Source organism: Danio rerio, chromosome 10, assembly GCF_049306965.1.
Source record: "Danio rerio strain Tuebingen ecotype United States chromosome 10, GRCz12tu, whole genome shotgun sequence".
Classification (NCBI taxonomy): domain Eukaryota; kingdom Metazoa; phylum Chordata; class Actinopteri; order Cypriniformes; family Danionidae; genus Danio; species Danio rerio.
Genome location: NC_133185.1, coordinates 45163355 through 45177500, shown reverse-complemented (window position 1 = coordinate 45177500; position 14146 = coordinate 45163355). Strand labels below are relative to the sequence as shown.

The 14146-nt window shown below is 34.3% G+C and overlaps 1 protein-coding gene across 1 annotated transcript in view; it reads right to left on the bottom strand.

The window, feature by feature from the left end:
• clmpa (CXADR like membrane protein a) overlaps positions 1 to 12396 on the bottom strand; it is a 158058-nt gene extending 145662 nt beyond the window's left edge. Inside the window, exon 1 of the mRNA XM_690472.8 lies at positions 12168 to 12396. Coding sequence (XP_695564.4) covers positions 12168 to 12198 — 31 coding nt within the window. The 5' untranslated portion in view covers positions 12199 to 12396. The remainder of the gene's footprint in view (positions 1 to 12167) is intronic.
• Between the last annotated feature and the right edge of the window lie 1750 nt (positions 12397 to 14146).

The window sequence follows — 14146 nt, the reverse complement described above, 5'->3', positions numbered from 1 at the left end:
CCCCTGGAGATCCGTCTAAAAATAGACTGATCTTAGATCTGCTTCTAACACGCTCTTTATTTGCTGCAACAAATGTGGACTCCAAGCAGCACTTGTGCTTTTGTTTATAACAGGCACACGCTGGCATTCAAATTCTGCATGATACTAATACGCTGATGAATATTTCATGTTATGGTTGATAGCAAAAACAAATAAAGGCCAGATTTTAATATTCAATTCCATTTTGTTGAAATAATCGGAGAAAACAACACATGAATCTAATATGAGTTACATATTTTAAAGAATAAATTGAAAAAAAGATGTTGAGATTTGTTCAAGATTACATTTAACAGTGCTATTAAGTAAATTAAAGTTTTAACAAATACATTTATCTATAAATGTCTAAATATAAAGCATTTATTTTTCCTTTATTCATCAGGGGTCTAAATATAAACTAGTAAAATAAAATATAACAAAATACTGGCAAAGTGACAGCTTTTGTACATTATTTCTAATAAAATAAAATAAAATAAAATAAAATAAAATAAAATAAAATAAAATAAAATAAAATAAAATAAAATAAAATAAAATAAAATAAAAATAAAAATAAAATAAAATAAAATAAAATAAAATTAAATTAAATTAAATTACATTTTGGAAAGCAAAATAATATATTTTAAAATATTATGGAATATAAAAATAGCTAAAATAAAGCATGAACAAAATATTTGATGATTTAAAAGTTTTAGCAGATAGTTTTTAGCAATATATGACACACATTGTGCATGACTATGACTTATGGATCGATCAGGTACTAATAGTATCCTTTAAATACATTAAAAAAGGATCTTTTGAAAGGGTATTGGCCCTGACAGCTTTTGTACCTTTATTACTGAGAGTAAAGTAAAATAAAACAAAATCTTTTTAAAGCAAAATAATATTTAATAAAAATATTATGAAATGTAAAAAATATTAGAGCATAACCAAAAATATCTGATGTCTTAACATTTTAAAAATGTCTAAATATAAAGCAGTGAAATGAAAAAATATATTAAAATATTGGCTCCGTTACAGCTTTTTTACCTTTATTTTTGAAAGTGTAATAAAATAAAATAAAATTAAATAAAATTAAATTATTATTAATTTAATTAATTATTAAATAAAATTAAATAATTGAAATAAAATAATTTAAATAAAATAAAATTAAAAAAATGTTAAAAACTTAATCATATCATTGTGCTTTTTATGTAACTTTGTTAGTCTAAAACAGGGGTCACCAATCTCGGTCCTGGAGGGCCGGTGTCCCTGCAGGGTTAAGCTCCAACTTGCTTCTACACACCTGCCTGGATGTTTCAAGTATACCTAGTAAGACCTTGATTTGCTTATTAAGGTTTGTTTAATTAGGGTTGGAGCTAAAATCTGGAGGACCGAACAAGTTTGGCGACCCCTGGTCTAAAAACTAAATTACTAAACTATCACTAATATTTACTTTAAAGGTACCATTAAGGATCAAATAGGTACAAATATATTCCATTTGTACCTTTATTACTGAGAGTGTATTAAACTAAAATAGAAAATAAAATAGTTGGAAATGAGTATACGCCATATTCAATAATATAAATAATGCAGCAAATTATATATATATATATTTTTATAGATCCATTGCATCCTAAATGCAATATGTACACACATTAAACAAATACACATTTACACTTCTAAATATAGAGCAATAAAAAAAATAAACATACTGGCCCAGTGACAGCTTTTGTACCTTTCTGAGAGTTCAATAAAATAAAATAAAATAAAATAAAATAAAATAAAATAAAATAAAATAAATAAAATAAAATAAAATAAAATAAAACAAAATAAAATAAAAATAATTAAATAAATACAATAAATAAAATCTGTAAATAAGTATAAAGCATTGGAAATGAGTATACACCATTTTTAATAATAATAAATAATCTAACCAATCCTTATTTTTAATATATATCCGTTGTATCCTAAATGTAAAATTTACACACATTTACACAAAAAGTAACGATTCATTAAATCGAATAGTAACACATTTTGCTTTGGCAGTGTCTTGCCATTGCTGCCTCATCATGATGCGCACATTTCTGTGAGGATAACACTCCGGCAACAGCGAAAAGAGGAACAATCCAACAAACAAAACAGTTTGCGCTGCTCAGAAGCATCTATTTAGAACTGCAGCAGTGATAATTGCTGCTGCGGGGAATAAGATGTGCTTTACTATAAGACACTGATCAATTATTTCCAGAAGAAAAGCCAAACCAATTAAACTTCAGTGCCATTAGACAGACAGATAGACAGACAGAGAGACACTGTTGAGTTGTGTTGTTGGCGTATCTGCAGGGTGTGGAGGAAGATGATGTTGTGTTGTTTGCACGGCTTGTCTAGCACAGTTGCTTTAATGCGACTAATGAAAGCGCTCATCTAGTATTTGCTGTGGCGTTTGCTGTTATAGGAGCGCGAGTCTCTCTGTGACGCTTATTGTCTAGTCACAACACTTCAGCAAAGCTTGGTAAAAGAAAGCATACAGTTTGCGGTATTTAACAGCACATGCAGGATATGGGTGGTATAATGGTGTACACTCAAAAATATTACATTTGCTGTTTGTTCAAAGGCATTTAGGTGGATTGAACATAAAACAATTAAGTTGCCACAAAAAGACTCAAGAATTGTGTTGCTTCTGCTCATTTTAAATAAGCCGCTTTAAGACATTTCAGCTTATAGCTGCTAAAAATGAGCTGAAAGAACACAATTCTTGATGTTTTTGGAGGACAGGACAACTTAATTGTCTTATGTTCAATCCACTTAAATTTGTAAAAACTAATGTTCTCCCAACCTAAATTAATTAAAGCTGAAACTAACGATTATTTTAATGATCCGGCAGCTAGCTCTCTGCAACTCTCACATGGTTGTCCACTGAAGCTAAGCAGGGCTGCGCCCGGTCAGTACCTGGGAGACCACATGGGAAAGCTAGATTGCTGCCGGAAGTGGTGTCAGTGAGGCCAGCAGGGGGCGCCCAACCTGCGGTCTGTGTGGGTCCTAATGCCCCAGTATAGTGACGGGGACGCTATACTGCTCATTGAGCGCCGTCTTTCGGATGAGACGTTAAACCGAGGTCCAGACTCTCTGTGGTCGTTAAAAATTTCAGGATGTCCTTCGAAAAAGAGTAGGGGTTTAACCCCGGCATCCTGGCCAAATCTGCCCACGGGCCTCAGTCCATCATGGCCTCCTAATCATCCCCATATTCCAATTGGCTTCATCTCTGTCTCCTCTCCACCAATCAGCTGGTGTGTGGTGTGTGTTCTGGCGCAAAATGGCTGCCATCGCGTCATCCAGGTGGATGCTGCACACTGGTGGTGGATGAGGAGATCCCCCCCACCCACCCATTGTGTAAAGCACTTTGAGTGCCCAGAAAAGCGCTATATAAATGTTAGAAATTATTATTATTATTATTATTATTATTATTAATGATCGATTAATCTGTTGATTATTTCTTCGATTAATCGGATTTTTAAAAAATTTAAAGCATTAATTTCCAACCATTCATTCAAAAAATAGCTCATACCTGATGTTGTACCTTAATAATAATAATAATAATAATAATAATAATAATAATAATAATAATAATAATAATAAGTAGTAGTTTTGTCCTGTTTTCAATCCAAATATCTAAATATTTTTAAATTAAGATACACAATAGACCCATGGAATAGCGTAAGAAATTATGTCTTGTTTTCTGGAAAAAAAAACCCCACCACAAAATTAAGTGATTGTTTGCTGAAAACAAGTTAAATTATTTGTGAATTGAGTAAGAAAAATAAACTTAACGAGATATAATCTCAAACAGAAGTTTTACCAGTTCACATAAATGTGTAAAAGATCATGATCTATAACGTGAGATGGGCGCCGCCATGCTTACTTGCAGCCGCACATTTGCCTCACATTTGGTATCAAATTCCAGTACCGTGACAACAATAAGTGGATTGAACATAAAACAATTAAGCTGTCCAAAGAAAATCTTCAGAATTGTGATGCTTTAGATTATTTTAAATAAGTAGATGCAAAGAAGAAAGTGCACTTTGTTAAAAACACTTAATATTTTTAAGTTGATGTAACTTGGAGCAATTGGTGGAGATATTTATTTATTTCACTTGTTTTGTTTGTTTACTTTGTTTAAATGTCTGATTTATTTTCTGCAACAGTAAAACATGGACGTAATGGAAGTAATAGTGATGCCTTCTTGTCGCTGAACTAATGTGTAGAACATATGTAGATCTAGGGTTGTAACGGTATGAATTTTTTACGGTATGATAATCGTCTAAAACAATAACACGGTTTGACGGTTTCACGGTATACGGTATGTTACAAATGTTACAAAATAATAGAACAGTGAAGCAAATTTGACTTTTTCCAATTAATATATTTTCAGTTACTATAAACAACACCACTTACAATGAACAAATAAAAATAAGAAAATAATAAATAATGTGTCAAAGTCCAAATAAAGTCCAAATAAACATGGTGCAAATCCTCAGTAAAAAAATAGATATAAATATTTACTATACTATAAATAGTTACATAATAAAACTAGATTCAATATGGAACATCCTTAGGTTTTATGTGCCAGCATGGATATGGTTGTCTGTGGATATGGATTTGGATATGGTTGTCTGCAATGCAGACAAACAGCTGCACCTTCATTTGCGTCTTTTGTAAACAGCAAGAGCAGCAGTTCGTCTTTGCTGTGTCACTGTTTTGTCATGTTTCTGTGCTGCTGTGCATGCAAAAGTACTTAGTATAAGAAATTTTTCATGCAAAACTTTTTTTTTGCGTTTTATTTAGCCGCGCATAAATGTATGCCTATCTCTCATTCCGTGTTGTTCAAAAAGCTCATGTTGGTCCACAAACAAAAGCGAAACCTATGCTTATTGGTTGTGATATAGCGAGTTTGAACCAATCTGGGCATGGAGGAGGGACAATGCATCAATGTATCATGTCTGGTTTGTCCGGAGACACAGTGACGAGCGTTTCTTTGTCAAATCAGCGTTGTCAAAGTTTGATGACGTAACCGCACTGATTCCGGAGCCTCTGAAAGTCCGCGAATGTTATGTGATACAGCACTGGGATTCTCTTGTTTATGCCAATCTTTGAATTGTATGAATCGGATCAGCGGATCAAAAGTTATTAAACATTTAAGAGCAATACTTATTTTTAGCGGCGGGCGGCTGTCTCGGTCTTTAAGGGTTAAAACCGTTGATATGCAATTGTTCATGGTATGATAATCGTGCACGTTCAAATCGTGGTAGACCGTCATACCGGCATATTGTTACAACCCTATGTAGATCTTTCAAGAATATCTTAAATATTTAGTAATCAACTGACCTTTTTAATGTACAACCATTCTCATCCCAGCACTAGCAATCCACCAAGCAATTTTATGTTTAGACATGTAATAGACATCTAAACAAAGATGGCTTAGCTGAAGCAAGGCTAAATTTTAACTGTCAGTGGAAATCTAACTGTGCGTTCACACTGAAAGCGGCGAGCGCGTCCAAGGTCGCTCTGGCCGCCCTGGCGACAACGCTGTCTGCCTTCAGCTCCAGCGGCGAGCGCGTCAAAATTTGCTACATTGATCTCGTATTTAAAGGGATCGTTGCAGCATATCATATCAGTTATATTCCTGCATAAAACATCTATTCTAGCGTGAAAATGTTGCGCACTTTTTATCAAATTCATTTAACAATGGAAGATCAAGTTGCATGTGCTGTGGCTTTGCTCCGCTTAATAATCCAATGTGTCCATATGTCTGAGATATCCTGAAGCAGCTATAATGTTTTGCATTGTCGCATGAGACTCCTGCTTTTTTAAAGATAAATATATGTTATATTAATGCACATTAGTTGCCAGTAACTTATTTAATGCATGTTCCTGTAAGAAAACATTGTAAATAATTGAAAATCCTGCGACCGCAATAATCAAACCCTTGGGAACAACTGTGGTTGGAACCAAACTTCACAGGTCTGTGTTCTCTGAACTCTTCTCAAGCGTTGGACTTCTACATTCTGATTGCTTGCTGCTGAACCGCGTCATAGCGCATTACCATAAAGTTGACTCGCATTTTTTCCTACCCTGTTAAATCATTGATGAAATTTGTTATTTAAGAAGTGTTTATCAAACTGGTAGCCCTCCACATTGATCGGTACCCAAGAAGTAGCTCTCAGTTTCATAAAGGTTGGTGACCCCTGGTATAGAGCGTACCTTTCTAACGGCCGAGTAGTACGTTTAAATTCAAATGCAGTACCTACTGAGTAGTAGGTGGTTTCGGACGCAGCCTCGATTTCAACTATCCTCAACGCCCACACTGATGAAGATACGCTGCTCCTCGCAGCTTAACACCGCTGGCTCTCATTCAAAATGAAAGACTTCCGGCTATTTTGATGCTCTCGACGCTTTCGATGTGAACGTACGGTAATAGACATCTTAAGAATAGACCAAAACTAGACTAGTCATCAAATACACAGGGCTCGAAATTGCGACCATTTTGGTCGCATATGCGCCCGAAAATTAATCTATGCGACCTCATAATATATTTTGGCGCATTAGTGCGACTGCAGATAATGGTTGTAGTGCGACCTGTTTTGATTTTTTTGTAAAAACGTGCTGAATCGCTCTTCCCTGCCGCTATATTGGTTCATATTAGCTGTCAATCACTCAAGGTATTAAAAGTCGGTCATAAAAGCTCCTTCCCTGTCATCTGACAGCGGAGTCAGATGACAGGGAAGGAGCTTTTGTGACCGTGGGAAAAAAGAGTAAAGAGTAAAAACTTAAAGCACACAGGTTTGCAAACCCCACCTAAAGTTGAGGCGCAGATAAGAGCGATCATGACGCGTCACGTGGTGAATAATGATCCGCCAGCTGAGAGCAATCGAGTACGCGCCTCTTGGAGAAGGCGCCCGAATCTCCATGCGTTGCATTCACTGCGTGTTCAGCGCAAATGTCCACTAAAAGTCAAATCTAATACTGTACATATCATCGCCAAAGAAGCTCGCCTTTACTAAATTTACACTGAAACTGCGGCTCATAACAAACAGCGGTATATCACCGGTTGTCATTGCAAGAATCCTGCTCTGCCTGCTCATAAATTGGGTCGGCTGACTCGCCAGCTTTCCACTAACACAGAAACATGAAGATCAGCTCAGACTGAACCTTTAAATTGACACAAACTGAAACCAAAACTTTTGAAGAGTGATAGAAGTGAGACTTTACTTACTTCCTTTTGTCTATTTTTTTAGGTGTATATTATTTTTTTATTTAGTTACTGATGACTGTTTTGCAGCTTTCATCATTGAATTGAATGATTTATTATAATCTTTTGTTTGTTTTGTAGCAGATATATTTATTAAATTGACTTCTATATATATACAGCAGTACAAAATAAATATTTCTTACTGCAATGCTTCATTTTTGTTTTAAACAATTATTTTTCATAAAGTAACAGACTTTTTATAGCAGATAACCTACATTCATGCACATTCAAGGCAGTATCATAATGAGAAATGTAATTCATTGTTACTATTATTGTCATTTTCATCATCATTAATATTCTATAGCCTAATTATTAGAAATTCATTTTGGAATTATTGCACACAAATATCAATGTCATCTCAGCATTAGATAGTTGTTTATGGTTTTTGCCAGTCCTTTTGATGTTGTTTTAAAATACAATAAATCCCTTAAAAAACAATTTGCAGCGGTGCTCAATCATTTTTGGTGTGTGCTCCTAAATTTTTTCTGGTGCTCCTTAAATTTTTTTGGTGCTCCTAAATATTTGAAGTTGGGAGCACCAGTGCTACCAAGTAAAAAAGTTAATTTCGAGCCCTGAATACAGATTAGTCAGACTTCACAGATTCAATATTGCTTTTTGTCTTTGATGTCTAGTCTAGTTTTGGGCTTTTTTATGTCTATTAGATGTTTACTGACAGCTCAAACTTAGTCTTGTTTTAACAAAGCCGTCTATGTTTAGACGTCTATTAGACTTCTTTTAAAAACAAAAAAGTGCTTGCAGGGAACATAGACAGACTCTTTTTAACTCACTGAGTATCCTGACTCACTTGAAAACATATCACATTACAAGCAAAAAGGTCTGCACACAACTTCAAACCCATGTATTGATTCTCCTGCAGCCAACTGGAAAAGGACACACGCTGAACATCATGACGAAAACTAAGTTAAAGGCTGAAGGTGACATTTCATTCACACACAACCAAAGCCTATAAAAACTCAAAATCATCTGCAAACTTGCAGTTAAGCACAAGTATTTCCTTCAGCGCATGCACATATAGTGATATCAGTAAAACAGTCCATCAGGTAAAATGTGCCAAGTCAATATCTGACACATGCATCAACTGATTTAATAAGAGTTTGGTAAGTTGAGCAAGACAAATCATTTTCAAGAAAATGAAAGACAAACTCCCTGATTTAATAAGAGCAACATCACATAGCATTCGTTTCTTTCTGCTAAATGACGGTTATGAATCACTGAGGCATTTGACTGTAAATTTGAACATAGCAGTGTTAACACAGAGAGAGATTTATGACATTTAAATGGCTCTTTGTCATAAACAGATGTTACATATTATACACAAAATGACTGAAGGGACCTTTCAAAACACAAATATGCACGGTCTGGAAAATACGCACTGATATTCAGACATAAGAGTCTCCTTTTCCACCCGGCTCTCGGTCAGACTCACACTAAACATCAGCAATCCCACTTACGAAATTCTAAAAAAAGTGCTGTATCATTCTTTCATTTTTGCATCAGCTCATGTCATAAATTGCAATGCATAGGGTTGATAAAAAGCTTGAGAAACATTGAGACCACTTGCAGACAACGTGTGAAAGCATAACTGCGTACAAGTACAGCTAGACATTAATAAAGGAATGCATAATACAGCTATAAGCGTTGAATAATATAGCACATGAAGAAAAACTGAAGAATACCTGACTATGGCAAGCCACTTTAATATTTAATTTATATTCAATCAACTAATAAGACTGCACTATGAAGTAGATATCATTAGTCCATTTCACACATGCAAAGTGAATGCATTAATTATTTGCAATGAAACAGATAAAACTGAAAACAATCTCAATCTCAAAGTTCACTTGTAAACTACAAACTCCCAGTATTCAATAGTTAACATGTAAATAGTCACTATTTGAACACTTCCCACTTTAAAATATACTTTAATAAATGTGTTTTTGAACCATACTGCAGTAAAATACTTGAACTAATTGGTTGTGATGATTGTATAGTTGCTGTGGTGGTAATACAACAACTATAGTAAGATAAACAACCCAATACTGTACTAGTTATCTATAAATATAAATAGTATATTAAACTACAGCACATCACAGATAACACTAAAGTATACTACAGTATCTATTACAGGTTTTCAATAGGTAGTACTACAACATACTATTATATTTATTAACAATTAGTTAATACAAATACAATACTAGATACAAAATAAAATGTACTATAGTAAAGTTCAATAACACAATAGCATTTAGTCTTGTGTGTTTTTTAATGTGATTTTGAACCATACTATAGTAATATAACTAAATGAATTGGTTGTGGAGAGTTGCTGTGGTGGTAATATAACAACTATAGTAATATATAAAACAACCCAATATATATGTAAAACAATTATAGTAATATAAACAACTGAATAGTCATTCTGTACTAGTTCTCTACAACTACAGTTCAATTTTATTTTATTTTTTAATATTTTCCAAATGATATATAACAAAGCAAGGAAATTGTCACAGTATGTCTGATAATATTTATTCGTCTGGAAAAAGTATTATTTGTTTTATTTCGGCTAGAATAAAAGCAGTTTTTAATTTTTTTTAAACTATTTAATGTCAAAATTATTAGCCCCTTTAAGCTAGTTTGTTTTCGATAGTCTATAGAACAAGCCATGGTTATACAATAACTTGCTAAGACTAATGTGTTTTTGGACCATACTATAGTAAAATACTTGAACTAATTGGTTGTGGGGGTAATATAACAACTATAGTAACATAAACAACCACTGTACTAGTTTTCTACAACTATATACAGTATATTATACTACAACACACCACACTTAAAACTAAAATATATATTACAGTATTTATAACAGTTTTTCGATAGGTAGTACTAGCACATACTATTGTATTCATTAACAATTAAGTTCAAATACTATACTAAATCCTGAATAAGCTTTATAGTATGGTTAAAAAACACAATACCATTTAGTCTTTAACTATAATAAGTTAAAGATTGTGTTTTTGAACCATACTATAGTAAAATACTTGAATTAATTGGTTGTGGTGATTCTATAGTTGCTGGGCTAATACAACAACTATAGTATTATAAACAAACCAATACTGTACTAGTTTTTAAGAACTTATACACTTTAAAAAACGTTGAGTTATTTATTTAACCCAATGGTTGAGTTAAACATATCTGGTGCTTTGTTTTGGTTATTTTAAACCTTTATTTGGTTATGTATTTAATAACTCAACCAGTTGGGTTAAAAATTTTAATTTCAACACTCAACCGATTTAACTGACACAAAACATCTGTATTAATATGCGTGCGTAATGTTGTTTTTGCGTGATGCAGTTTATTTAAGCTAGAATGCAATATTGTTGATTTTTTATTTTATCAAAATTACCACTCGGGGTCAAGTTTTTATATCCGACAGGGCTCAACGATAAGGACTGCCCGATGGCCCAGGGCCAGCGTGAGAGATGCTCGGGACAGTAGACAGAATCATTACTGGCCCGATCGGGGCAGTCCTGCCTTGTCACTAAATTTTAATAGGCGGCAACATGGCCGCAACATCAAATTACGAGGCTAAAAGAAAACGTCTGTTTCTAACGTTGTGGAAACATTTAAATGGGTACAACACAACAAAAAATGAAGTGATGTTTTGCATAGTTTGCCGTCACTTTTAAGTCAGCCACCATTTGTTTAGCAATAAAATACCTGCACATTTTCCATACTGCTGTTTTTTACTGCTAAATATTTTAACATTTTTCAAATATTTAAATTCTTCATTTACAGACATTATTTTGTGACACAATCTTTAATATATGTGGCTAATAAATAGCAATTAACTTTTTTATTTCTTTCGTGGGTCCAATGAAAATTTTGGCAGGGCAAGTAAAAATTTGAACCACTGGTCCAATCGGGCCAGTAGAAAAAAATCCATAGCGTTGAACCCTGTCCGATTTACCATCCAAGACCATCTTTTAGAAGCGTTTGGATGTGGTTGAAATGCATTGAACATTGCTAACACTGAAGCCTGCTGCAGCAGCTGGACAGTCTCGCAGAGCTCCGTATTCAGCTCAATCAACATATGGTTTTCTGCTTGCACAGTTTATAACTGACTGTACTTTGTTCTGTTTTTTTTTATTGTTTGTGATTCTTGATTTATTTTAACATAAGTGTCTAAAACTAAAATGCAATGGAAAAAAGGCATTTGCAATAGTTTTGAATACTGCGTGTTATTTATTTACACAGTCATAATTAATATTAGTACTAGCAATAGTAGCAATAGTAAAACCAGAATGGAGAAAAATAACATTTAATCAAAACAACCCAATGCATTGGGATAAAAATAACCCATAGTTGGGTTATATGTTGAGGTATTTTAACCCAACTATTTTAATAGAGTATACAGTATGTATTATACTTCAACGCACCATAGTTTACAACAATATATTCGTTTTTTTATATACTGCATACTATTGTAACTAGTTGAAAATAGTATGGTTTAAAAACACAATAACATTTACTGTAAATTAATATAGTATTTTTTTTCCATGTGGGTCACTAATAATATAGCTAGCATAGGCAAGAGTAGTATTTGAAGTAATGAAAACGGCTACTTCTTTGCAAGAGTTGATAAATCAGCTTGCCACATCCCTTATTCTTCCCAAATGTCATCTAAAAGTCACAACAGCATAAACTACTGACCTCACCAGCCAAATCAACTACTACAAAGTCCAGCAATCTACTAAATGATGGCATTTGATGCGCGCTGCAGAAACGTCACTCAACCGAAGCACGAGGACCAAAAAACACACAACAAACTTACCTAAGAACAGGGCGCGAGCGCTGGCAGACATCACGACTCCGGACTGGGAATCCAACACAAATGTCTGCTTTGCTCCTCAAACCGAACACGTTGAGTCATTGAAATGGTCTCTCAGTTTTGTTGTGGGCACGAACAAAGCGACATCGCCGGCTGAGGGCATCAAAAGCATCTCCAAACGTCCCGAAAAGCTGCTTCACAAACCGCCCGTTTGCACCGAAGAGAAGTTCTCATTGACTTCTGCCAGGATGCGTATTATCTGCGATCTCCTTGCTCTCCTCCTCCGCCTCCTGCTCGGTGTAGGAAGCAACCACACGGGCTGGTGAAGGTGTGTGAGGGGATGTGGAGACCTCTGCAGTTAAAGGAGAACACTTTCCTGAGCACATTTTTTTCTCTGACGGGACAAATGCAGATAGTTGAGCGTTTGGGTTCGGCGGGTCTGCTCCTACTTCATGCGATAAACAAAGTGCTAATAAACAAGTTAGCCGACTAACAAATGATCTGAAGAAATTAAACTAACCATATTGATTTTGTTAGCTCACATTGCTAGTTTTTGTGATGAACAATTCATCTGTGAATATTATTAAGAACAAAAAAATAGTTTGCCCTTGTAATCTAAAATTGAAATCTGAAAATGCACTTGCTGTTTTCTGATAAATTCTCAGATTAGCTACGGCTGTCTGAAGTATTGGGCGTGGCTAACATACTTTACCACGCCCCTCCAACTCTCAGTTTTGTCAGCACTATGAAAATGAACTGTAATGTGAAGAGGTGTCTGTAAGGTTGTAATAACTCACCATCCGAAACTCATTTTATCGATCTTTCTGAATGAAAAACAGTAGCCTACCTACTTTACTACATCCAATCAGCTTGCAACAGAAAAAAAACAAGCCACATCCAATGTTTTATCATTTAATATTTCTTTCTATAGGACAGGGGTGCCTCAATATTTTCTTATAAAGGGCCAAAGCCAGGCTTTATTGAGAGCTGTGGGATGAAAGTAAATAGCAAACTGTACTACATTAAAGTTGCCATGGGTAATTTCCAAGCGGCAACCTTCCACTCTCCCTCGTGAAGCAAATAAGGAAATAACTGAAACTGCTATTTATCGAACTTCCGCTAGCCCTGGCTCCATAATACAGCAGAAGTCAATTAACCCCACTGTTAAAAAGGCTAACTTTACAACAGAAGAAAAAAGGTGTTTACAGCCTGGTACAAAAACGGATTTTGGTTCAAATAGCTAATATTACACTTCATGACAACTGTGAGGGGGTGTTTTTTTTTTTTTTTTCAAACCAATCCGTTTTGTTTATATTAAGTTATATTAAGTTGTATTAAGTCTGCATAATTAAGGGCGTGGCCACTTGAGTGACAGCTAGGTTTCGCTGGTCACCATTACTTCACCTCAGCTGATTCCGGCTGATTAGCTGCTGAACTCATACTGAACTAGGGGTTAGGGTTAAGCTTAAATATTGTATTTTTACCCTTATATATATATATATATATATATATATATATATATATATATATATATATATATATATATATATATATATATATATATGAGTTATAGGTTATATATATATATCGGGTCAGTTGCTTTTTAGAAATATTTCCTACACTTATCAGATGATTTGGCATGCTGTGTGCACTTAATTGTGCTCACAAATCTTTCACATAGCCTCCGTTTCCCAGGTGAGAGAAATTATATACTGACTGTACATACATACCATCTCGATAAATTTGTTTGTTTTATTTAGGATTATTAATAATTTATATTTTTTTAGAGCTGTAATGCACTCCAGAATCTGACAGATTGATTAGCTGTAGGCTGTAGAACAGACATCCGAAACATCAAACAGTGTTATGCCTGGATTCCATTGCATTTACTAATACAGACTATTGAAGTGTTTGGAAGTAATTTGCATTTTCCTCCTGTAGAAAAATGTCATAAGAGCAATGCTTAGTGGCTCCATGTATTA